At 36.0% G+C, this 25,137-nt stretch overlaps 1 protein-coding gene across 9 annotated transcripts in view; it reads left to right on the top strand.

Annotated features, from left to right (window-relative positions):
• Ttll7 (tubulin tyrosine ligase like 7) overlaps positions 1-25,137 on the top strand; it is a 162,663-nt gene that overhangs the window by 78,225 nt on the left and 59,301 nt on the right. For 8 of the 9 annotated variants that reach the window (XM_058578989.1, XM_046443225.2, XM_058578988.1 and 5 more), the window contains 6 exons: positions 1,377-1,593; positions 5,303-5,467; positions 13,640-13,798; positions 18,405-18,499; positions 24,242-24,389; positions 24,473-24,546. In XM_058578989.1, the coding sequence (XP_058434972.1) occupies positions 1,377-1,593; positions 5,303-5,467; positions 13,640-13,798; positions 18,405-18,499; positions 24,242-24,389; positions 24,473-24,546 (858 nt within the window). The remainder of the gene's footprint in view (positions 1-1,376; positions 1,594-5,302; positions 5,468-13,639; positions 13,799-18,404; positions 18,500-24,241; positions 24,390-24,472; positions 24,547-25,137) is intronic. The other variant, XM_058578990.1, reaches the window with a different exon arrangement.

Here is a 25,137-nt window from a genome sequence, read left to right as displayed (position 1 = left end):
TCAAGTTTGCTGATTCTTTTTATGCTTTCCCCAGTACACTATTTAGTGACTTTTCCATTTCAGTTACTTTATTTTTAACTCTCAAATTTGTGTTGGTTCTTTTTTTAAAACAATTTTTTTTATGCTCTGTTTAATGAGATGTTGTTTTCATGATTTTCTTCAGTTATTTTATATAGTTTCCATTAGATCTTTGTATAAATTTTTTTTAGATCTTTGTATAAATTTTAAATAGTGATTTAAATAGTTGATTATCTAGTAAAGCCAACATCTAGGCTTTATTTCTTTATTTCACTGCATATGGGTTATATTTTGTTTCTTATTTGCATACTTCATAATTTTTGGTTGAATATTATAATGTAGCAATCATGGAAATCAGACTCTTTCCCCCTTGTGTTGTTTGTTGTTGTGGCTTTGTTGTAGCATTTTTTTGTTTATTGACCTCTTAGAACTGATTTTGTGAATTCTGTATTTTTTGTTGTGTGTGGCCACTGAAGTTCCTTCTCTGGTTTCTTAGCTGGAAATTTGACAGAGATACCATCAAACACTTAGACCCCCCCAAAAAGCTTGGAAAACCTGGCTGTCTTTGCAGATGTGTGCTGTGTTTGTTGGGTGCTCCTTTACCAGTTCACTTTAGCCTTTAGTGCCTACTTGTTTGATGGTTAGTCTGAGGTGAGAACGTGTGGTCTTTTCAGATATTTACTGAGCACGCACAACCTACCCCTGAGCATGACCATTGCCCTCTAGCCTCACTGGAGAAAGGACTTCTCAAAGTCCCAAAGATTTTCATTCCCAAGCATTTTCACCTAGTCTTTTTAAAGTTAGTCTGTTGTTTGTTCCAAGTATTGTTTGTTGCAGTAGGCAACAGACATTTACCCTTAAATATTTTCAACAATTGTCCCCCAAGGGGCACCTCAGCTCTGGTAGAACTCTGAGTTGCATAAGATAAATAGAAAGCCTTGAGTTCTTCCAGGGAAACACAGACAGGTAAAATAAACAACTGCAGGAATAAGGTCCATTCGGCACATTCCAGAATTGGTACTTGTGCTAGGAATATAGGCTGTTGTTTAAGGCCACTGCTCAGCTGGGATTACATGGTGGGGCCAGAGCAGGTTAAAATACTACAAAACTTTTTTTTATAGATTTAGCTGTTTTTTCCTTGATTAAGTGGCCTCTGGATCTTGTAGGCTTTTGATAAGTTTCTGGAGCTCTAAAATGTTGATTCTGACAGTTTTTAAAAAACTATTTCTTGCTTTTGTGGAGGGATAGATTTTTGGAGTTTCCTGTTTCGTTATTTTCCTCCCGAGTATGTAGATGACTTTTTGAACATTTTGTTTCCATATCACATTATTCATTTTGGTGTTTCTCTTTAAACTTAGGATTTCTTTGATACGAAATGGTGATAAACTTCCATCTCAGGATCATTTAATTGTTCAAGAATACATTGAAAAGCCTTTTCTAATGGAAGGTTACAAGTTTGATTTACGAATTTATATTCTGGTAACATCATGTGATCCATTAAAAATATTTCTGTACCATGATGGACTTGTGCGAATGGGAACAGAAAAGTATATTCCACCTAATGAGTCCAATTTGGTAAGTGGTACCAGAGAGAATTTTTGTTTTCATTTATTTGTTTAATATATACTTACTGAAGTATCTATTACATATTTAAGATTGTATGAATCAAAATTGTTCATCTTAGGCTTTTATGATCTAGAAGAATCATATGTCCAAGCAAGACTGCCTCTAATTTTTGTTAGCACAACAAAAAAAGTAGGATTGTAAATTTACACTGATGAAATGTGAATTTAAGATATGATTTAGCAGTTTGTGTGCTTTTTAATGTTTATTAATCGGAACGTTTTGTAGATGCTTTTTCATTAAGATTTCTTTTGTGCAGCCATAACATATTCATGAAAGTCATACTGTAACATCATGGAAACCATCAACTGTAATTTGCAATTTATGAAAGCCAAGTTGCAATTTCTTATCTATACATAAAATTTTAGTTACCTTCTAATTCTATTTTTGGATCTACTATTCATAATAAAAATTGCAATTAATTATTGTTTTTTGTTTTGTCAAAAGCCTGATTATTGTTCCCTCCTAGTATTATGCACATAACTATCCCCAACAAGAGAGGTCATATTTCAAAATTGAATAGTGGCTGCTTATAAATTTTGCTGTTTGATACACTGAGAATATGTAAACATTGGCAAAGGAAGAACAAGGGAGCTGTCAAAGTTTTATAGGAAAGGCCATTAAAAGAAAGAAACATCTCATTAAAGGTCATAAGGAGTGGAGATAGCCAATCACCAAGAAATGTTTGAAATATACTATGTTGTAGGCATTGTGCTGGCTTTGGAAAAAGAATGACCAGGACAGATACAGTGCTTGACTTCTCAGAAGCAACACTGTAGTGGGGAGGCAAAAAATAAAATAAGCAAATATAATTACTGATGGTAAGTGTGATGGTCTAAGAAACTGAGGACGCTGTGGCAGTGCATAGCAGTGGCACCTGACCCAGTTTAGGATAAAGATTTAGAGAAGTAGTTTCTTTGTAAATTGAAGTCTGCATAATGGGGAGCTTATTCTGGTTTGGATGGAGTGAGGTGTGGGGTTGGCTGGTGCCAGAGGAATGAACAGATCAGAGGTAAAAGAGAGGGTAGTATGTCTGGAGAAAGCAGAAAATTCAGTTTGGCTAAAGTACAGATGAAGTTGGAGAGTTCGGCACAGCAGATCTTTCAAGACTTTGTAGTCCATGGTTGTGGTTTGGTGTGGGTATGAAGTGTCCCCCCAAAGCTCCTATGTTATTGCAGAAATGTTCAGAGGTTCAGCCTAGCTTGAAGGAACTGACTGGGTGGTAACTGTAGGAAGGTGGGGTGTTACTGGAGGAGGTGGCTCACTGGGGTGTGCCCTGGGAGGGTTCCTCTTCCTTGCAGGCCCCTTTCCCTGTCCTTCTCTCTGCCTTCTGGCTGCCAGGAATGGATCAGTGCTCCTCATCACCCTCTCCCCACGAGGCACTGTCTTACTTGGGTCCAGAGCAATAGACTCAGACGTCAGTGGACTAAACCTCTGAACTATGAGCCAAAATAAACTTCACCTCCTCTAAGTTGTTCTTGTCAGGTATTTTGGTCACAATGACACAAAACATGACATACCATGTCTAGGATTTTGGAATTTGAGTTAAAATGGAAGGGAGCATTGTGAGATTTTAAACTAAGGAAAGAAAGGGCGAGATTTGTGTTTTAAAAAGGTCACATAGTCTGCAATGTGGGGGATGTGATTGGGGTGCAGATGTGTAGCATAGATTAGAGGAAGGGAGACAAGAGACTGAGCTTTAGTGTGATCACATATGAGAAGGGGAATGACTTAAACTGAAAATAACAGCATTGAGGCTGGACAGAGAATATGAAATAAATCTTGAGATTTATTTATGATAACATGGCTAAAACTGATATAATATGATGGCAGGTTGAATTTGTGGAATTGAGAGTAAGGGAGAGGAAAATCAAGAATAAAATTCAAGATCTTTGGCATGGGCAAGGGGGTGAATGGAACATTATATTCACTGTGACAGGGGTTTATCAAAGATTTTGTGGAAAGTTTCTGTGTTCCTTTGAAATGTTTATGTGACCTCCAAGTGGATCTGTTCTGTAGGCATTTGGATATATTGTATGGGCTTTTGAAGTTCAGAAGAGAGGTCTGGACTGCAGGTGAATCTGGCACATGCCAGTTCATAGATTATAATTAAAATAATTGGAATTGGTAAAAATGGATTATCAGTTATGTGAGGCCATAATAATTTTTTTTTTGGTAGTATTGGAAAGAAGCCTTGGAAGCTCTTTTTTGGGTGTTTCTTTTTTTAACAAATGCTTTATTATTACATGTGAGGGTTGTGTGTATACAATTTGCTCAAGAATACTGGATTAAGAAATTATAATGAGTGAAGGGAAATGTGACCTCTAAAGTCTCATTTTGCCAAGTGCTCTGGAATCACAAAAGCTCCTGGCTTTGGTTTTTCATAGAACAAGGATGTTTTTCTATTTAAATGTCATTGTTAATTATCATACAACATCTACAATTTAATGACTGAATTCCTAGAATGAGATATGAAAACTAAAAAAGTGAAATATGAAATTTTATGCAAACTGAGACCACAGTTATGTAAAAGGTCAGTTTAAGATAAAAGATTGGGGGGAAAAAAGAAATCAAACACCGTTTTCACTGGTTGTTTTGGGTATCAGGCTGCTGCATTCTCTTTTCCTATTTCCAACTTTTAAAACAGTGAACATGTATAATCAGCTGTGTATTTCTATGAAACTTAAATATTTAAAAACTAAATATAAAAAGATTTTAAGGCAAGAATGTCAGTTGTGTTGCCATGTAAGAAACATTCATTGTAGTGGTTGGCTAGTCCTTAAAAAGCTCTGTGTATATAATTCATTATGTTGGCACTGTTATATTCACAAACAGGGTAAGGTGGGATCATATCATTTTCACCCTTTGCAAGTTGCAAGATAGACCAAGGAATGTTTATTGCTAGCTTGATAAATCCATCAATTTTGTATTAATTGATCATTATATGAGACATTTTAAATTTTGGCTTATTTTTTAAGTTTGTTTAAGGAGAATATTGTCAACAAACTTTAGAACATAAAGAGACTAAAATGTAAGAGCCCCAGCATGGAGCACAGAACGTTTCCTGTTAATCATTCAGACACTCATAGCATCATGTGGTTCTGTCTGCCAGCCCTGAGTGCTCTGCCCTGTTGATGAGTTATAGTGACCCCCCTTCAGTAAAGGAGCCCTGAGGTTGTGTTTGGTAGTCCTGTCTCTTGATTTATGCTACTTGTCTGAGCTTTTGTTTTTTTTACTTTTCTTTGAAAAGGCATAAAATGCTTTTGCAGAAAATTCCTTTCCTCAAATTAGGGTGAAAATGTTAAGGACCCAAAATATTAAAAACAAAGTAATGAAAACAAATTGGGAACATTTTGCTGCTTAGCAATAGATAGTTTCATATTTTAATCTAATTATTTTTATGTACTATTCCTTTGATGCTTCTTTATGATAGCTAATGTTGTGAATCCTATATAAGGTGATTTTGTAGGTGATTACATTCTTAATCCTTTCAAGGGAAATAGGCCATTCCATTTCAATTGAAAATTACCCAAATAATAAGACGATTGGCAATCTGTATAGTTTAAAACCATTTTTAATAATTGAACGCCTTCTTTTCTGTGAAAATACACAGTTGCAGAGTCGCCTAGGTGGTTATGACTTTGGTTCTTACTCCTTACAGACCCAGTTATACATGCATCTGACAAACTACTCTGTGAACAAGCATAATGAACGTTTTGAACGGGATGAAACTGAAAACAAAGGCAGCAAACGTTCCATCAAATGGTTTACAGAATTCCTACAAGCCAATCAACATGACGTTGCTAAGTTTTGGAGTGATATTTCAGTAAGATTGTCTCATTCAATTGTAACCATCTTTTCTCAGCATTAATTTAAAATGCCATGAAGCACTTAAAATAAAGAACAGATTACATCAGATTGTGCAGATAAAGAGCATTTTCATGAAGGATGTGGACCTTGTGATGGACCTTGACAAGTAGGACTTTAAAAACTGCTAGAGAGAGGAATTTTAGGTGAAGACAAAACATAGGTAAAGGCTTGGAGGTATGAGAGTAGTAATAGGTGGTGTAGGTTGTCATGTAAGGTATGTGGGATATCTTGGAGACTTACTGCTGAAAAGATATGTGGGGCCAAATTTTAGGTCTGAAAAGTGAGGCATAGCTTGGTCAGCAGTGGAGATTTATTCAGTTTTTTTTTTTTTTTTTTGGAAGAGAGCAATAGAACCAAAACCAATGCACTTAAAAGATTATATATATATATATATATATATATATATATATATATATAAAATAGGGGTAGTATGGTTTAAAGTGAAGATCCAGAGTAGACAGGGAGGGCACTGGGAGTCTCTAAAAGTAGTTGAAGTGAAAAGAATGGTCTGAATTGAACCTCAGTAAAAGAGGTGACAGTGAGGTAAATATTGGGGTGAACTGAGTATCTATGGTGGAGACGATTGGAGTCCCTTCTGAAGTTTTCAAGAAGATTTGTAGGAAGAATGTGTGTTGCATTATCTGAATTAGACTGAGAAGGAATTTATTTTAAGAAGATGTAGAATCTTCTTTTGAAGATGAAGGAAAAGAGTTTTGTTCACTTATTCATTTGTTCATTCAGTCATGTAATACATGGCATAAGTCTGTCTCTGGTTGATAACTTGAAAACTTAAAAGTCACAGCTTTGATGGTTACACAAAAATTGTTAATAGAAGGCAGTATCATGAGTACAACAGAGGCATGCGTTCCATACCATGGAGATGTGGAAGAAGACCACACCTGGTAGCTTCAAGTGATGTAGACAGAAAGCAGAACTTCCTGGAAACAGAGACACCTGAGCAGAGGTTTTTAAAGTGCATGAGGCTATGGTGGTGAGTTCCACTTTGGATATGCTGATCTTGAAGTGCTGTCTTAGGTAGAAAGTCAAGAAGGCAGTGAAAAGTGTGTGTTTGGGGTACAACTGAATTAAAGCTGTGGCAGTGGTGAAATTCCAAAAGGTGAAGATATAAAAGAAAAGGAAATGGATATAAAGATAATCTTGGTGGAACAGATCCCTTATCAGTCCTGACGGAAGTATAAAAATAGTATTTATAGTTACAGTATGTCTACTGAAAGTCTCCGTATAATTAAGACCATACAACTCATCTGAGGTTTCTTCTTAGAATGATCAAATAATACATCTGTCATGGAAGATGGTCATGAAAGTTCAGAGTTGGTTGGACTTGGTTCTAGTTAAAAGGTTCTTGATATTTTTCAAGAAAAATATCACCTTACTTGTCTGATACCTAAGGGCCTATAAGTCCAAGGTTCTTAGGTATCAGACAAGTAAGGTGTGAAGTGATCTGAACAGAAGAAAGGCAGGGTGTGGTATGCTGGGAACACCAGCAATGCGAAGAGAGTGAGAGGTCCAAAGTGGGTGCGGGCTACTCAGCATGAGCCTGTTGGTGCCACGTGGTACTCTAGGCTCAGCGTTACTCATCTGCTAATTTGTTAATAGAAGACATAATGATTTAGCTATATTGGAAATTAATTCAAGAATTTATTAAAAAAATGTTGTCATCTGGATGTGGTCTGTTACCTAAAAATTTGTTAACTTTCAACTATATCATCCTGAGAGACTAAATACACTAAATAAGAAATTTGATTATAAAAATGTGTACTTGTTGGTTTCATTTATCAAGGCCAGTTTTGTGGAAATTCCAAAAATTGTTGTCTACTATCATAGTGGGTTGGAAGCATCCAGGTGGTGAAATTCATTTTCTTTGGAGAGTACCTCACTGATGGAAGGTCATACGTAATGACCTCTGGATGATTAATTGAATGAGCCATTAGATGATTAGCTCAGTGATATCAAGAAAGTTTTACAGACCCTCTGGCATTCCTTTTTTTTTTTAATCAAAGTTTTTTTTTTTTTAATTTAATTTATTTTTTTATTATTGGTTGTTCAAAATATTACATAGTTCTTGACATATCATATTTCATACATTTGATTCAAGCAGATTATGAACTCCCATTTTTACCCCGTATACATATTGCAGATTCACATAGGTTACACATCCACTGTTTTACATATTGCCATACTAGTGTCTGTTGTATTCTGCTGCCCTTCCTATCCTCTACCATCCCCCATCGCCTCCCCTCCCCTCCCATCTTCTCTCTCTACCTCATCTACTGTAATTCATTTCTCTCTCTTGTTTTTTTCCCCTTTCCCCTCACTTCCTCTTATATGCAATTTTGTATAACAATGAGGGTCTCCTTCCATTTCCATGCAATTTCCCTTTTCTCTCTCTTTCCCTCCCCCCTCTCGTCCCTGTTTAATGGTTATTTTCTTCTCATGCTCTTCCTCCCTATTCTGTTCTTAGTTGCTCTCCTTATATCAAAGATGACATTTGGCATTTGTATTTTAGGGATTGGCTAGCTTCACTTAGCATAATCTGCTCTAGTGCCATCCATTTCCCTGCAAATTCCATGATTTTGTCATTTTTTTAGTGCAGAGTAATACTCCATTATGTACAAATGCCACATTTTTTAATCCATTCATCTATTGAAGGGCATCTAGGTTGGTTCCACAGTCTTGCTATTGTGAATTGTGCTGCTATGAACATCGTTGTAGCAGTATCCCTATAGTACGCTCTTTTAAGGTCTTTAGGGAATAGTCCAAGAAGGGGAATAGCTGGGTCAAATGGTGGTTCCATTCCCAGCTTTCCCAGGAATCTCCATACTGCTTTCCAAATTGGCCGCACCAATTTGCAGCCCCACCAGCAATGTACAAGTGTACCCTTTTCCCCACATCCTCGCCAGCACTTGTTGTTGTTTGACTTCATAATGGCTGCCAATCTTACTGGAGTGAGATGGTATCTTAGGGTGGTTTTGATTTGCATTTCTCTGACAGCTAGAGATGGTGAGCATTTTTTCATGCACTTGTTGATTGATTGTATATCCTCCTCTGAGAAGTGTCTGTTCAGGTCCTTGGCCCATTTGTTGATTGGGTTATTTGTTATCTTATTGTTTAATTTTTTGAGTTCTTTGTATACTCTGGATATTAGGGCTCTATCTGAAGTGTGAGGAGTAAAAATTTGTTCCCAGGATGTAGGCTCCCTATTTACCTCTCTTATTGTTTCTCTTGCTGAGCAAAAACTTTTTAGTTTGAATAAGTCCCATTTGTTGATTCTTGTTATTAGCTCTTGTGCTATGGGTGTCCTATTAAGGAATTTGGAGCCCGACCCCACAATATGTAGATCAGAGCCAACTTTTTCTTCTATCAGACGCAGATAGAAGAAAAAGTTGGGTTTGATTCTTTGAGGAGGTATTTGTGAAATCATGGGAACTGTTGGACTTCTTTAGGAATGTATAGGGGGAATCAGCCAGAGAGAGATAAGCATCATTATTCTTGCAGACATGGGTTTTAGGTGATACTTTTTCTAGACAATTGAATTAGAAGAAGATCCATAAGCAAGACTAGTAGAGGGCAAGGGAATTGACTTTTCCGTTATTAGCTCAAGTATAATTTTTAGAAGTGAACCCAAAATTGCTAATGTAGGCCTGTTGAACTCTGACACATTTCATGATCTTGTCTGTAAGTGGATAAATTTTGTATCATTATTGGCTGTTACTTAGAATATTATATCAATAATCTGTAAATAACCAGTTACGTCATAATATTTTTGCCAAAGATGTATGATTATGTACATAATTGTTGGCATACATATAATTATTTGAAAATATGCCTTATTAAGAATAGGTATACTTTATATAAATATTTGTTTAAGGTGAATCAATGGTATAATATAAAAATAGAATTACAGGAAAAGGTAGAGAAAACTATTATGCAGTACATTTTTATCTGAATGCCTTGATTTACAAATTCCATGAGTTAACTAAGGCTCTTTTAAAAAATATATTTATGATTTTATTTATTTTTTTATGTGGTGCTGAGGCTGGAACTCAGTGCCTCACCTTTGCTAGGCAAGTGCTTTACTACTGAGCTAAAGCCAGCCCCTAAGGCTTTTTTTTAACAACCTATTTTTTAGATGCTTTTTTCAAAAAGTAACCATCTGTATATGAAAACTAACATTCACGAATACCTTCTGTGAAAATCAGAGCTGTGTGTTTTTGTGCTGGTCAAAAATGAGTAAGAAATCAGTATTAAATCAGGCCACATGGTATATATATACACAATGGAATATTACTCAGCCACAAAGAAGACGAAATTATGGCATTTGCCAGTAAAGGGGTGGAACTGGAGACCATCATGCTGAGTGAAATAAGCCACTCTCAAAAAACCAAAGGTTGAATGTTCTTTCTGATATGTGGATGCTAACATACAATATGGAAGGGAGAGCCAAGAATAGAAGTTCACTGGGTTAGACAAAGGGGAATGAAAGGAGTAGAGGGGGATGGGAATAGGAATGAAAGTAGAATGAATTGGACATAACTTTCCTGTGTTCATATGCGAATACATGAAACTCCACATTATGTACAATGGCAATTAGAATTAATTATACTCCAGGCATGTATAATATGTCAGAATACACTCTACTGTCATGTAGATCTAAAAAGAACCAATAAAAATAAGTAAAAAGAAAGGCTACAGAGATTAAAAATGAGTATAAACACTCATAAAATCATCTCTACTGTGTGCTTTTTATACAAATATACTTAATATACAAATTTACAAATCATATACAAAACAAGGTCACTATTGGAAATTCCCCCAAATAGTGGTGAAATTTCATTTGCATTTGGTTATATCACTCTGAACTTTCACATCTACTTGCAGCTTTGCCTTTACCACTTTGAAGTGTTGTTTTCTGTGAAGCGAAAACACAGGTTTTTAATTCAAGATCTTGTTACATAAGCCATTACCCTAGCCTGTCTTGTTTCACAGAGATACTTCCTGGCTAAATTTTAACTTTCTCCTACTCTTTAGAGGTTTCAGTGATATCTCCAAAGATTTATGTGACATGGCTTTAGTCTCTTATATGCCATGGTTTATGGTGAATTTATTATCTTAACTTCCTGAGAACAACTCTTTATGGCATCTTTCATACTTATCCCCAAGTATGAGCTGTACTATGGTTGTGAGTAACTATGAGGTTAATGTATATATTATAACTATAATAACTATTGCTCCCACTAGGAAGTAGAATACTTGCATCAGACCTGACGTGAGATGGAATTCAAGAGAAATGATGGATTGGCAATAACAGAAATAGTAGTTAAGTATCTAACAGTTATTGCAGGTTTACTCTATGCTAGGCACTATGTTAAGAGTTTTGCGTGGAATCTCATTCTGTCCTTATGTCAGTCTCTTTCAGTTTGCATTTAGGAAAAATGAGACTCAGTGTTTAAGCAACTTGATTGAGGCTGCACAGATAAGAAGTAGCAAAACCAAAGCCAGGAGTAAATCCAGAAGTCTGACCTAGAAATCTGTTTCTCAGCTGCCTTCCTGTACTGCCTGTACTTGCAGAGAAAGTGTTAAAAAGCCAACGTTAAACAAAAAATTAGTCAAGATAGGTGTATTTCCATAATTCATTGCTTTTTCTCAAACATCAGTGAAATTCATTTGGAAAAATAAGAGGTCCAAAATAGTCAAAGCCTACCTTACTGAGAAAAGTAAAGCAGGGGGCATCACAATCTCAGACCTTAAATTATACTACAGAGTTATAGTAACAAAAACAGCATGGTATTGGCATCAAAACAGGCATGAAGACCAGAATAGATAACACAGAGACAAATCCACAAAAACACAGTTAACTCATATTAGACAAAGGCACCAAAAATAAACCCTGGAGAAAGAAAGCCTCTTCAACAAAGGTTTTGGGAAAACTGGAAATTTCTATGTAGCTGTATGAAATTTAACCCTCATCTCTCACCCTCTACACAACTCAAAGTGGATCAAGGATCTAGGAATTAGACCAGAATCTGCGCACATACTAGAAGAAGATGTATGCCCAACACTCCAACACGTTGGCTTAGGAACTGACTTCCTTAACAAGACCCCTAAAGTGCAGAAGTAAAATCAATAATCAGCAAATGGAATGGCATCAAACTACAAACCTTCTTCACAGCAAAGGAAACAATCAAGAACGTGAAGAGAGAGCCCATAGATGGGAGAAAATCTTTGCTACCTGCACCTCAGATAAAGCATTAATTTCCAGGATATATGAAGAATTAAAAAAACTTAACATCAAAGAAACCAAATAACCCGATCAATAAATGGCAAAGGGACTAAACAGACAACTTCTCAAAAGAAGAAATATGAATGATCAACAAATATTTGAAAAAATGTTCAACATTTCTAGCAATTAGAGAAATGCAAATTAATAAGTACACTGAACTTTCATCTCATTCCAGTCAGAATAGCAATTAAAAAGAATACAAGTAACAATAAATGTTGGTGAGGATGTGGGAAAAAAGGTACACTCGGACATTGCTGGTGGGATTGCAAATTGGTGAGGTTGCAACCACTCTGGAAAGCAGTATGGAGATTCCTTAAGAAACTAGGAATGGAATCAGCATTTGAATTGGTTATCCCACTCCTCAGTATAAAATCAAGGGACTTAAAACTAGCATACTACAGTGATACAGCCACATCGATGTTTATTTATAGCAGCTCAACTCACTATAGCTAAGCTATGGAACCAACCTGTGTGCCCATTATTAGGTGACTGGATAAAGAAAATGTGATTTATATACACAATGGACTATTTCTCAGTCTTAAAGAAGAATGACTTTCTTATTGACTTTACAACATTTGCTGGTGAATAGATGGATCTGGAGACTCTCATGCTAGGTGACATACACCAATCCCCCGAATCCAAAGTTCCGATGTTCTCATAAGGGCAGGGAGGGGAAGAATAGAGGTTCAGTGGATTAGACAAAGGGAAATAAAGGGAAAGGAGGAGGAAAGGAGGAGGGATAGGAATAGGAAAGACAATGGAATTAATCTGACATAACTTTCCTATATACATGAATATCCCATAATGAATCTCAACATTGTATACATCCATAAGACTGAGATCCTAATTGGAGTAAAATATAGAATAAGATATCCTCCATGTTTCAATAAATATATCAAAATAGGCTTTACTGACATGTATAACTCAAAAGAACAAAAATAAGCAAAACAGCCTTCTTAAAAATAAGTTAGTAATTAATCCTAGTTTCTATTTTGTGTTTCCTAACAGAAAATGTTGATAGCCAGTTCTTTAATTGGAAATATTATCATCTCAGATAAACCTTAAGAACTACAAAATCATCATGGTACCAAAAAAAAAAAAAAAAAAAAAAAAACCCTCTAATGGATTATATTTTTCTAGCCCTTCCATCCTTTGTCTCAGTAGAGGTCCCATGGTGTTATTTGTAAGATAATGAACTCTCCTTGAATTTTTTCTTCCCAATTACTCTCATCCCTTTCTGTATGGGGCAAGCATATGCTCCTGATCTTACGTATTGAACAGATAGAACCGCATGTATCAACTTTTTTTTTTTTTGGTTACCATTGTTTTTGAGCATCTACTAATGTGAGGCAGTATTTTAGGTACTGAAATGGGACTGTAAATAAGACAGTCAAGGGCCCTTCTTTGACAAAAAGAGCTGGTTATATCCTGTTTGTAGTGATGCAAAAAGCAATCATGGTTGGTTATTTTTCAAATGGGTTTGAGAAAGGCCTGTGAGAATATCAGAGAGTCAGACAGGGGAGTGAGTGAGTGCAGGATAAAGAGTGTTCCAGGAAGAGGGAAGAGCTAGTGCACGGGATCCAAGCTAGGAGGGAGTGCCATTTACTGGAGAAACCCAAAGAAAGTGAGCATGACTGGGGCCTCGAGGGCATGGGAAATGGTTGGATGAAATGAAGCCAGAGCAGTGGCAGAGGACAGATGCCATAAAGCTTAGGAAATAGGGTCAGGTTGCTAGTTTGTAGGCCTAGGTCATGTCATCCTGGTATATATGTAAATGAGATGCAAAGAAATAAGTCATCTTCACCTCTTTTGTCGTAATCTTTGTAGGAATTGGTGGTAAAGACTCTGATTGTAGCTGAACCTCATGTCCTGCATGCGTATCGAATGTGTAGGCCTGGTCAACCTCCAGGCAGTGAAAGTGTCTGCTTTGAAGTCCTGGGATTTGACATTTTGTTGGATAGAAAACTAAAACCATGGCTTCTGGAGGTAAGGCACTCTTTAAAAAGTCAGAGAAGTTATCACTGTTGTGTATTAAAACTTGTGTTTTATAAACGTGTTCTTGGCACTGTTGTCCTCATTAACCGACTAGAATCAGGCCTGACTAGAGTATGTGGGAGGAAGAAAATGAAAATTCAGGGATTCGCATACTTCTAAGACTGAATCAATATGTGTGTGATATTACTTTCCCCAAGTAATTAGCATTCAGTGAATTTTTAGGATTAGAGATTTTTGAATGTAAGCACAAATCTACTTTTCCTGAGTTGTTGAGTTAGTACTTACTTGATCTACGAATTCTGGGTATGATCTTTCCTCTGTGTGGCTGCCTGGGCTTCAAGACCCAGCCTTCAGTGTGTCTCTTTTCAATCTCTCTAAGAAGACAGAAGTTTTAATTGGTTTATTAATCAATATTTAATGTCCGGTACACCAGGTGGAGTAAATTGTCCTTTAAGGCCATATTATATGCCTGGGGGTCCCCTCAGGTCCAACCTGTTAACTGTATGCCTTTGGGTTTGCTGCTCAACCAGGTAAGGCCAGAGTTTTCATTACTTTCTTTGATTATACAAGGTCACCTAAAACCATTTGAAAAATATGGAATAATATTACGGAGGAAACTAAAATTACTGCTGTTTAAGATGTTTATGTTTCCAGAAGTCATATTTATTTTACCCATGGGAAACGTTGGAAATCATGCTGCCCAGACATGCTCCATCCTGCATCTCCCTCCAAGCTCCCTGAGCTGGGGTCATGGAACTTTCTCATGGCTACTGAAACACTGTGTTTAGGCAGCTGTCAGAAAAATAGCACATATCAAAGCAGTATTTACTGAATTAATAACATATTGCTACAGAAGTTATAATCAATAGTTACCTTTTGTTTTAAATCGATAATCTCTTTTTTTTAGCCATTTAGAAGTTGGAAATTGCATCTGTAATACCAAGTTTTGTATAAGCAAGCTGAATGAGTGATAGGTGAGATCATGATGTTTGCAGTACATATTTTATAGATACGAACTTTCCTAATTTGAAGGCCAAACCTCTGTGTGTGTGTTCATCTCTCTGGGCAAATAATGTGTATTATATCTTCATGTAAATAAAGTTCCCTGCTGGCTATTCATATTTTGGTCAACCTGGCACTAGCAGTAAGATTACAGTGAAGAATTTTGCTCACCCTTTGCTCCCTCCATTCCTTAGATAGAAAAGCACGACTGGATGGTTGAATTCTGTATGTTTTTTTAAAGACTAGAAACACCATCTTCCTTCACTCTTTATACTCTGCATCATTATTTCCAGATCAGTCAGAACCATTAAAAACCTCTAAAATAAACAAAATCTGTGTATGATAAACATTTATATATTAAAACAGTTAAAAGAATTTTTTTAAGATCTTGGTTTGTATTTTGCACCCATCTGAAATTTTAGTGGTTCTGATGCACATTGTTAAAAACCTTTTGGCGCCATCAAGTGGAATAAGGTAGAAGCTACATCTGAGAATGTGACAGCTAACTAGAATAATTTCAGGTAATGATTGGTAGTGGTAAAATTTGAAGAAAATTTCAAACATAGAAAGCATTTTAAAAATGAAAATTTGTGCAGAGTGTTAATATATTGTCAATACTTTAAGTACCCTTGAATTAAACAAGGACCCATTGAGTTATAGACATGGTGCTAGGTGGTGGGGAAACAAGAAGAATCAGACAGAATACTTGCCTTGGTTTAGTGGAGACCCAGATGTGTGTTTTATGGTTATAGTTGGAAGCATTAACAAGGAAACAGAAAAACAGCACAAAAATAGTGATTAATCTCTATGTGCAGATATGTATAATTGAGAATTTAAACTAACAAATGAAAAAATCCAAACCAAATCAAACCAGACCAAACCAAACAAGAAATCTCTGCCAGTACATGTGCCTGAATTCCAGCAACTTGGAAGGCTGAGGCAGTAGAATCACAAGTTCAGGGTCAGCCTCAGCAACTTAGTGAGACCCTCAGCAATTTAGCAAGACCTTGTTTCAAAAAAAAAAGCTAAGGATATAGCTCAATGGTAAAGGGCCCCATCCCCAGAAACACCCTCTCCCCCAAATCAAAAGAAACGATGAGAACTTTGTACAAAGAACATCTGAGCAGTCTTTAAGGCTGACATAGGGAGTTGGGCTGGGAGAGATTAGGTGAGGGTCAGGGAAGAGCTGTGGGACTGAAGGAACAGCAGTAATAATGTAGGAGCATCACCTAAATTAGTTTTTCTTCTGTCTGTGCACATATTAGTTTATCTTGTGTGGGTAAATTTTTCAAATACTAATTTCTTCTGTATTGTAGTAGATGGAAGAAAGAAGTATATGAAAATTGTCTTATACTGAGATGTCAGTAGCATCTTGGAGGAGGTATATACCTGGCAGAATTCCCCGCTGCAATTTGGAATGGAATAGCTAAATAATTCTACAAAGATAGATAACATTCTAGTGAAACCCTTAATCATCAGTTCCTAAATCTGGTTTACTTCATAATCTTGTTACATGTAGCAGCCAGAGCTATATCATTAATCACCTTAAAATTTACAGGGATTTGAATTAGTATGGTTAAAACTTTTTTCATATAAATATATTACTTTATCCTTTCTCTGCACTTGTAAGGGGGAAAGGCTTAGAGCTTTGAAGTAACAGATTAATAAATTCTGTTTTTCAAACTGACCTAGAATATATGGATGTTCTTATAATTCTCAAGCTATTTCCTTATCTTTAGACCACATCACACAAAGACAGGATTATGTCACCTTCTAAGTCAGAAATCAACAGAGAAGTCAAAATACTACATGACCTTTGTCTGTGAAGGGAGTATGATGCATTCATCACAATGATGGCTTGATGAAAGATTTGCATGATACATTGTTAAGGAAAAACTTGGATTATAAAATAAAGTATGGTTAGTATAGACATGTATTTAGAAAATAAAATGAATTGTAATATATATATATATATATATATATATATATATATATATATACATAGAAAAAATAAAGTATGGTTAGTATAGACATCTAGAAAATAAAATGAATTGTAATATATGTATGCATAGAAAATGTCTGAAATACTCTTGACCAAATGGTTAAGAATATACCAGGGAGTGGAATGACAGGTGATCCTTTGCTGTTTGCTTTGTTTCTATTTACTATTTTTCTGCTGTGAAACCATGCCACTTTTCCAATTAGAGAGATGACATTTCTGGATGTAGTTTTGAGTATAATATGGTATTTCCTCAGGTCTCAGCTATAGAATGTATGCTATTGGTTGTCCCTTGTGATGAATTTTTGTAATTATGTCTAGAAGCGTATACTTTTGTTGAGATAGTTTAAGGGGTCAGTTGGTAATGAAGAAATGAAGTTATAGTTTTAAACTCATCAATATTCTAACCAACTCATTTAATTTAGAGTCTTAAAAACCTGCAGTGCCCATTAATTTTCCTAACAACAACAGTATTAAAACCCAACAACAACAAATACAAAAAGAAAATCTCTAGCCCTTGAGAATAGTACAGTATTGTACAAGGGATTTCAAGGTGTGTGTGTGTGTGTGTGTGTGTGTGTGTGTATTTTATATATGTTATATATCTTATATATATATAATTTTATATATATTTGCTGCTTCTTTTTCATCTTGATGAATTCCTGGGAATAATGTCAGAAAGTAGGATGGTCATGGATGGCTCATTTATCCCCATTAGTCTGTTCTTGTATGGTTAGAAAGGCTCTTAGAGATCTGCAGCTACCCTTAAGAGGTAACATCTTCTCAATAGGTAATGGAGGGAGGGTAGGGGAAAAGGAGAAGGAAGGACAGTGGAATGAATCTGACAAAATATTTCTGTGTACACATGAGAAAACATAACAGTGAATCCCATCATGGTGTACATCCACAAGAATGGCATCCTAATTAGAATAAGATATATTCCATGCTTGTATAATAATTATATTAAAAGGGATCCTACTGTCATGTATAACTAAAAAGAACCAATAAAAAAAGAGTATCTCTGAGAAATTCAGTCAATGCCTTTTGAAATGAAAATTGATGAATCATTGTTTGAGCCAGCTAGAAAACACAATTTATTTTCTATGCCTCAAAAGGTGACTTCATCAGGAATATCTGAAGCAGTGAAAAGAGAGCACTGATATTTTCTACTTGCTAAAAATGTACATGTATGTAATTATTATGGTGTTCGTAATGTGCATGTCACAATCACTGTTCTTCCAACTTTTTGTCAAGTTATGTTCCTTTTAACTTCTCTAAACTTAAAAACTCCAGTGTTGGGTTAATGGGCTGGAGAGAGTGGCCAGGTGATGCCGACTGACAATCTAGATCTTCAACTTGAGACAACAAGAGCAGGAGGTCATGCTCCTAGTCTATTCCTTGCCATTCCTTGACCTAGGGTGATGGGCAGGTAAGATGCGGTAGTGGTGACTGGGCCTTCCACCACACAAAGCTTTGGTATTTATTGTGGCTCCTTCTCCTGATTGGAGATATAACATTAGATCAACAAACATGTGTGGAATATTTATTGACCTTCCAACATTTGGCTGCCAGCATTGTTTTTTTTGTAAATTTCAGATTAATCGAGCCCCAAGCTTCGGAACTGATCAGAAAATAGACTATGATGTAAAAAGGGGTGTGTTGCTCAATGCACTGAAGCTACTAAACATCAGGTAAAGTATTTCCCCCATTTGTTGGAACTTTTCCCATAGTTGGCATAGGTAAATCACTTGTATATGAAATTGGCTTGTAGTCATTTGTATTTTTTTACTTTGAATTTTTAATTTCATTTTTTAAACCCATATAGTTTTTAAAAAATATTTTCCCCTTCTTCCTGTAAACTCCTTTTCCTCACTCCCATTCCCATATAATACTCTACACCTGCAGTAATTATGGTTAAATTATAGTAAGTACTGGGAATATAAAGTCTCCTATGATTCCTAGGTTTCTGGCTTGGATTGTTTGATAATATGTCATTCATTGAGATAAAGATTATAGCAGAGTTATAAATGGGGAGGAGTGATGGAAGAAGAGAGGGCACAGAAGGGAGAGATATAATTCAATTTTAAACACACTAATTTTTTATTTGTTCTAATTACTGTATATGAGAATAGAATGCATTTTGACATACATAAATGGAGTATAACTTCTCATTCTTCTGGTTGTACAGGATGTAGGATCACACCGGTCATATAATCATATATCACATAGGGTAATGATGTCTGATTCATCCTACTGTTCTTCCCACCCCTATGTCCCCTCCCTTCCCTTTACTCCCCTCTGTCTAGACAAAATACCTCTATTCTTCACCTCCTCTCTTATTGTGAATTAGCATTTGCATATCACAGAAAATATCCAGCCTTGGATTCATTGGGATTGGCTTATTTTGCTTAGCATGATATTCTTCAGCTCCATCCATTTACTTGCAAATGCCATCATTTCATTCTTCTTTAAGGCTGAGTAATATTCCATTGTGTATGTATACCACATTTTCTTTATCCATTCAACTGTCGAAGGGGGCACCTACGTTGGTTCTATAGTTTAGCTGCTGTGAATTGAGCTGCTGTAAACGTTGATGTGACTGTGTCATTGTAGTATGCTGATTTTAAGTCCTTTGGGTATAAACCGGGGAGTGGGATAATTGGTCAAATGGTTGTTCTATTCCAAGTTTTCTGAGGAATCTCCATACTGCTTTCCATAGTGGTCACACCAATTTGCAGCCCCACCAGCAATGTATGAATATGTCTTTTCCCCTATGTCCTTGCTAACTTTTATTATTGCTTGTATTCTTGTTAATTGCCATTCTGACTGAAGTGAGATGAAATCTTACTGTAGTTTTAATTTACATTTCTCTAATTACCAGAGATGTTGAACATTTTTTTCATGTATTTGTTGATCGATTGTATATCTTTTTCTGAGAAGTGTCTGTTCAGCTCCTTAGTCCATTTATTGATTGGGTTGTTTTTTAAATTTTTTTTAATATCTCCTGGAGATTAATGCTCTATCTGAGGTGTATGAATATGTTAATTTTAAGATGATTTGAGACACAGAGGTAGAATTGTTAAATGGTAAATTTGATACATAGGGACTCAGGAGGTAGAGATATCTGATTGACACTCATGTACAGATTGCAGTTGATTCTAATGAATAAGATCAGACAGTTGGATTCTGTATTTTAAGAACTAAAGAGGGGCAGAGTCAGAGCACCGAGAGATACTAGCATTTGAAGAGATTTTTATAAGCTCTGATATTCTGATCAGATAGTTTCCATACTATAAGACAGAGTTTAACTCCTTTATATTACATACAAGGTACTTTTTGATCTGGCCCTTGCATCTCTCTCCAACCCAATCATTTCTTGTTCTTTTTTCTCTGCCTTGGGATTGATTTTTCTAAGAACTTTTTTGTGTTGTTCTCATTAATATGCTTTTTCACTTTCTTACGTTTAATATTCATGCACCTTTGTCCCTCTGGTGAATGTCAAATATTTTTAATTGTGGTAAAATATAGTTAGCGTAAAATTTACCATCTTAACCATTTTTAAGTGTACAGTTGAGTGGCATTAAGTACATTCACAGTATTATGTAATTATCACCACCCTGTGAGAACTCTTCATCTTGCAAAATTGAAACTCTACACCATTTGGTCCTAACTCCTCATTCACCTCACCTCCTAGTTTCTGGAAACCACCATTACACTTTTGATGAATTTGAGTGCCCTATTTTTATCTCATAAGAGTGCAATCATTTGGTATTTGTCTCTTTGTTAGTGGCACATTTCACTTAGCATGGCTTCAGGTTCATTGTAACTTGTGTCAGAATTTCTTTCCTTTTTAAAAAAGTCAGAGTAACATTTCTTTGTATGTTGTCTTAGATTGTTTTCTGAAGGGATACCTGACACTGGGAAATCTATAGACAACAGGTTTACTGAGGTGACAATTCTAGAGATCCAAAAGCATGGAGCAGGCATCTGCTCAGCTTCTTGTGAGGACTTCATGTTGCAGGGTAGAAAAGAGCAAAGAAAAGAGAGGCATGCAGAAGAGCACATTTACAATAGTGAATCAGGAGAGGCTGATCTGTTTTATAAACAACCATTTCTCGCAGTAACTAATTCAGTGCCATAGTATCCATCTCAATGCTGCAAGGCTTAATGCAGTCTCAAGAGAACTAACCTAGTCTCTGTAGAAAAGTATTAATCCATTCCTGACAATGGTGCCACAATGATGTAATCACCTGACACTGGGTTCTACCTGTTAAAGGTCCCATCACCTCTCAGTACTGTTAAATTGGGGACCAATAGCACATGAAATTTGGGGGGAAATATCATAACCAAACCGTAGCATACATATTGATCATATGTTTGTAAACTCGTTCTTTTTTTGAATTTTTAAATATTTTTAAGTTTTCTGCGGACACAACATCTTTGTTTGTATGTGGTGCTGAGGATCGAACCCGGGCTGCACACATGCCAGGAGAGCGCGCTACCGCTTGAGCCACATCCCCAGCCCCTGTCAACTCATTCTTAAAACCTTGCTCAAGCTTAATTTCCTGTTTGAAGCCTTTATTAAAGTATCATGGCTCACTTCTCCCTTTGTGCTATCATGATACTCTCACTTTGCATCCATCTCCCCACTCTGTTTAAACTGTCACCTCCTTGAGGGCAATGGCTCTATTTCTCTTTGCTTCTCCTGGGCTATATCTACAACTAGTATAGAGTGAGCAGTAAATATAATTTGGGTTGGAAGACAAGCCTAGAGGAAGGACATTTCATTTAAGTTAACTACTTGTTGAAAAATAGGTAAGTGGAAAGACAAAGCAAAGCATGTTCATAAATCTTCCAGTATTCTGTACTTCTGCAGCATGGAGCAATATGAGACAAATGGTTAGAGAAATCCCTTGGATGGATTCACAGGGTAATGAGTAGTGGGAAGGAATCAAGAAAGTCATGAACAAAAATTTTTAGGACAGTGTATGGACATAGTTGAGTAGAAAACTGCTGATTAAAATGCTAAGTGAATCAGAATATTTCGGTCTTTGGTTAAATTTTTTTCTGGTCTGTGAAGTAAGTGCTGAGAGTCATTAGGTCTAACTTATGCCTGTAGTTATAGAAATGCAAACCAAGTTTTACAATGACAGTATTCTAAAGGCCAAATGTAAAGAAAATGATCTAATTAAAATATCATTATCATCTTAATCATAGTTGCAGTTCAAGAGCTATCTTGTAGTACTGGTATTATAGTCTGATTTGTGAATTAAAGATTTAATTTTCCTGCTTATTACTTTGCTATTTTTTAAATGAAAGGCCATATAATAATAGTAATTTAAAAAAACTCAGTGTGGTTGTCTTTTATTCATTTTTTAATGTGTCTGAGAGGACTTCTGTGTGAGCTTGTTTTTGTTACTTTTCTGTTCATATGTGTTTGAGCTGTTTGTGTGTCAGTATCCTTGACTGTCAGAGTCTTGTTTGCTGTGGATGGCATCTAGGTCTATGTTTATTTCTTTTCTAGCATATTAATTAAAATATCTCATTCCTTCTGTATTCATCTTACTTTTCTTTTTCCTTTTAAAAATTTTACTTCCTTTTCCCCCCCTCCTTATTTTCTGTTTGGTCTTTTCCCCTTTATATTGTTTTCACTTTTTCCTTTCCCTCTCCTACCTGTAAACTGCATTCTATATAGAAATGATTTTTCTATATGAAATGGAATATAAAAAAAGATCAAGTATCAAGAGCTACCTCAACCACTGCATTACCTCTTCCATTCACTGAGAAAACTTGAAGACAAATTGTCTTCATCATTGGAAAAATGATATTCATAATTACCCACTCATGAAAATCAGAAATTTTGGTATGATTATGAGTTTATTCCTTTTCCTTATTCTGCACATTGAATTAGTCACCAGAGCATTCCCATTCTTTCTCTAAAATATTCTTCTAAACTCACTCTTTCTTTAACACGCTGCTTCCCTGGTCCAGGTCTTCATATTTCCTATTGTTAGTGAAATAGTATCTCATCTTCCTACTTCTGTCCTCATCCTCTTCTAGGCCACCGTACACCACACATACTGCCAAGGCCATAGTCTTTATTTAACATATGCAAATATAATTATACCCCTCTTCTTTAAAAATTCATGTCTTTTTGATTGCCTAAAGATAAATTTGAAACTCAGTAACCTAGTGTTAACTCCTTATGATTACCTGAGTATCCTGCATTCACCTGTGGGTCCAACTGTACTGAATGGTTTCCAATGTTCTGGATATGTTTGTTTATTTTCTCGAATTATTTCTTTTATCCTGACCACCTGTTGAATGCCTACCACTGAAGCTTCAGTGTTGTCCTGAAAGAGAATGGATCAATTTCCTAGTACTCCTACAAGTTGGGGTTGTGAGGGAATGTATACTTGAGGCAGTAGCAATTTCTTTACTGTCCAGAGTCTTGATCTCATATTTTCCTGGAAATCTTCTGATGAATTGAATGGGACCATATGTGAACTTAAGCACGTCTTTTACCTCTCCACGGCAGAAGGTGGCCAAATGATATTATGTCCAGTTCCTTTTGATTTGCATCCATACCTGCACCCTGCCAAGATAATAACAATATGAGGCATAGGCATATAAGCTCTGTTTTTCTCCCTAAGGCTGAGGGCAGAATTCGCTATGATTTTCCTTTATTCCTGAATTCCACCCTGTTCTTGAGAAGTCTTTCAGGGGTCATATGTAGGAGTACAAACTGGAAGAGTTAGAGAAGAGACCTCAGACTCATTGCACCAGACAAATGGAGGGAAACAGGAAAAAGTGTCTCAGTGGAAAATATTTTAGGATTGGGTTTCTTCTATAAAAAACAGAGACTTATAACTAAATTTTTATGAATAAGCCAAAAATTAGAAAGAATGTGCAATTTTTTCAAACAAATAATGACTGTTAGGCTGGAATTTCAGTCATAACTGAAAATGTGCTCAGGAGTGGTCAGTATAAATGAGAGTGCTTAAATATAAATAGAATTGGTTGAAGTGGGAGAAGAGAATGACTAGTTACCTATTAATAGCACCACAAACTGATTTTTATAAGATCTCTAGGAGGGAAACATTATTATTTTTAATAAAAAATATGTGGGAAATAGACTTAGCACTTAATTGACCAGTGTCAGATTGTATAGCTGCTAAGGTGTTAGTATGGAATATCAAACTGGGACTCTCTGACTCTTGAAGCAAGCATATAGTATTTCCATTTTATCTTGGTATCATCTGTTTACCATGCAGAGTTCCATATTTGGTGGGTGATTAGATGAATATATGTGAATATATAAAATCAACTTTTATTTCAATCTGCACTCTCTGTATATCTACAAATGCTCCTCATAGGAATAAGATCGGAACTTGTTTGAATTCTAGCATATGGTCTTGTGTTTCGTATTTTAGGACCAGTGATAAAAGGAGAAACTTGGCCAAACAAAAAGCTGAGGCTCAAAAGAGGCTTTATGGTCAAAATTCAATAAAAAGACTCTTACCAGGTTCCTCAGACTGGGAACAGCAGAGACACCAACTGGAGAGGCGGAAAGAAGAGTTGGTATGAACATTTTAGCAATGTACCCACAATTTCAATTGCATGACTCCTGCATTGGGTTTTATTTGTAAACTCTTTATTTCTAGAAAGAGAGACTTGCTCAAATACGGAAGCAGATTTCAAGAGAAGAACATGAAAATCGACATATGGGGAATTATAGGTAACTTTGCTGCCATTTTTGTATGGACTGAAGGAAGTGAAGTGTCAAATAATCATTCTATATTTTTAGACCTTTTATGCTTACTTGAAGTACAGTTCTTTTCATTCTTAGAATGTGCTTTTTTGCTTAATATCTTTAAAGGAAGAAAAGGTAGTCAGCTAGTGAGCAAGTAGTGGTTCAGACTTGACAAATCTCCTGCCAGCTCTCCTTCCAACAGGCCTGTGGAGGGCCTGTGGGGAGTCTTTTTAATCAGCCATTCTGGGCCTGGATTTGGTTATTATACACTATTTTAAGAAAGTGGAAATTTAGGTTCTAATAGTTTTCTGCCAACTCATAGTGGTTGCTGTTCTTTAAACTCAAATTCTAAGGAAATGGAAGAAATAAGAAAATATTTGAAGAAGTCAGGTAGAGACAGTAGACAGGGTTTGGACTGTGTTAAACTGGTACCCCTCATAGTATCATCCTTGACAAGGATCTCAAGAGGCCTTTTAAGCTCCTGTGCTCTAGGAAGGTTGTCCCTCCTTCCCAGCTTGACCTTGCTTCAATTGGCATAAGAATGTATGGGCATAGAGTTTCTTACAGGTGTCTTTC

The sequence above is a fragment of the Marmota monax genome, unplaced genomic scaffold (genome assembly GCF_021218885.2).
Source record: "Marmota monax isolate L192 unplaced genomic scaffold, Marmota_monax_Labrador192_F-V1.1 WCK01_AAM20220418_F8-fsc00046, whole genome shotgun sequence".
In the NCBI taxonomy this organism is placed as follows: domain Eukaryota; kingdom Metazoa; phylum Chordata; class Mammalia; order Rodentia; family Sciuridae; genus Marmota; species Marmota monax.
This window is presented reverse-complemented; position numbering and strand designations above follow the sequence as displayed.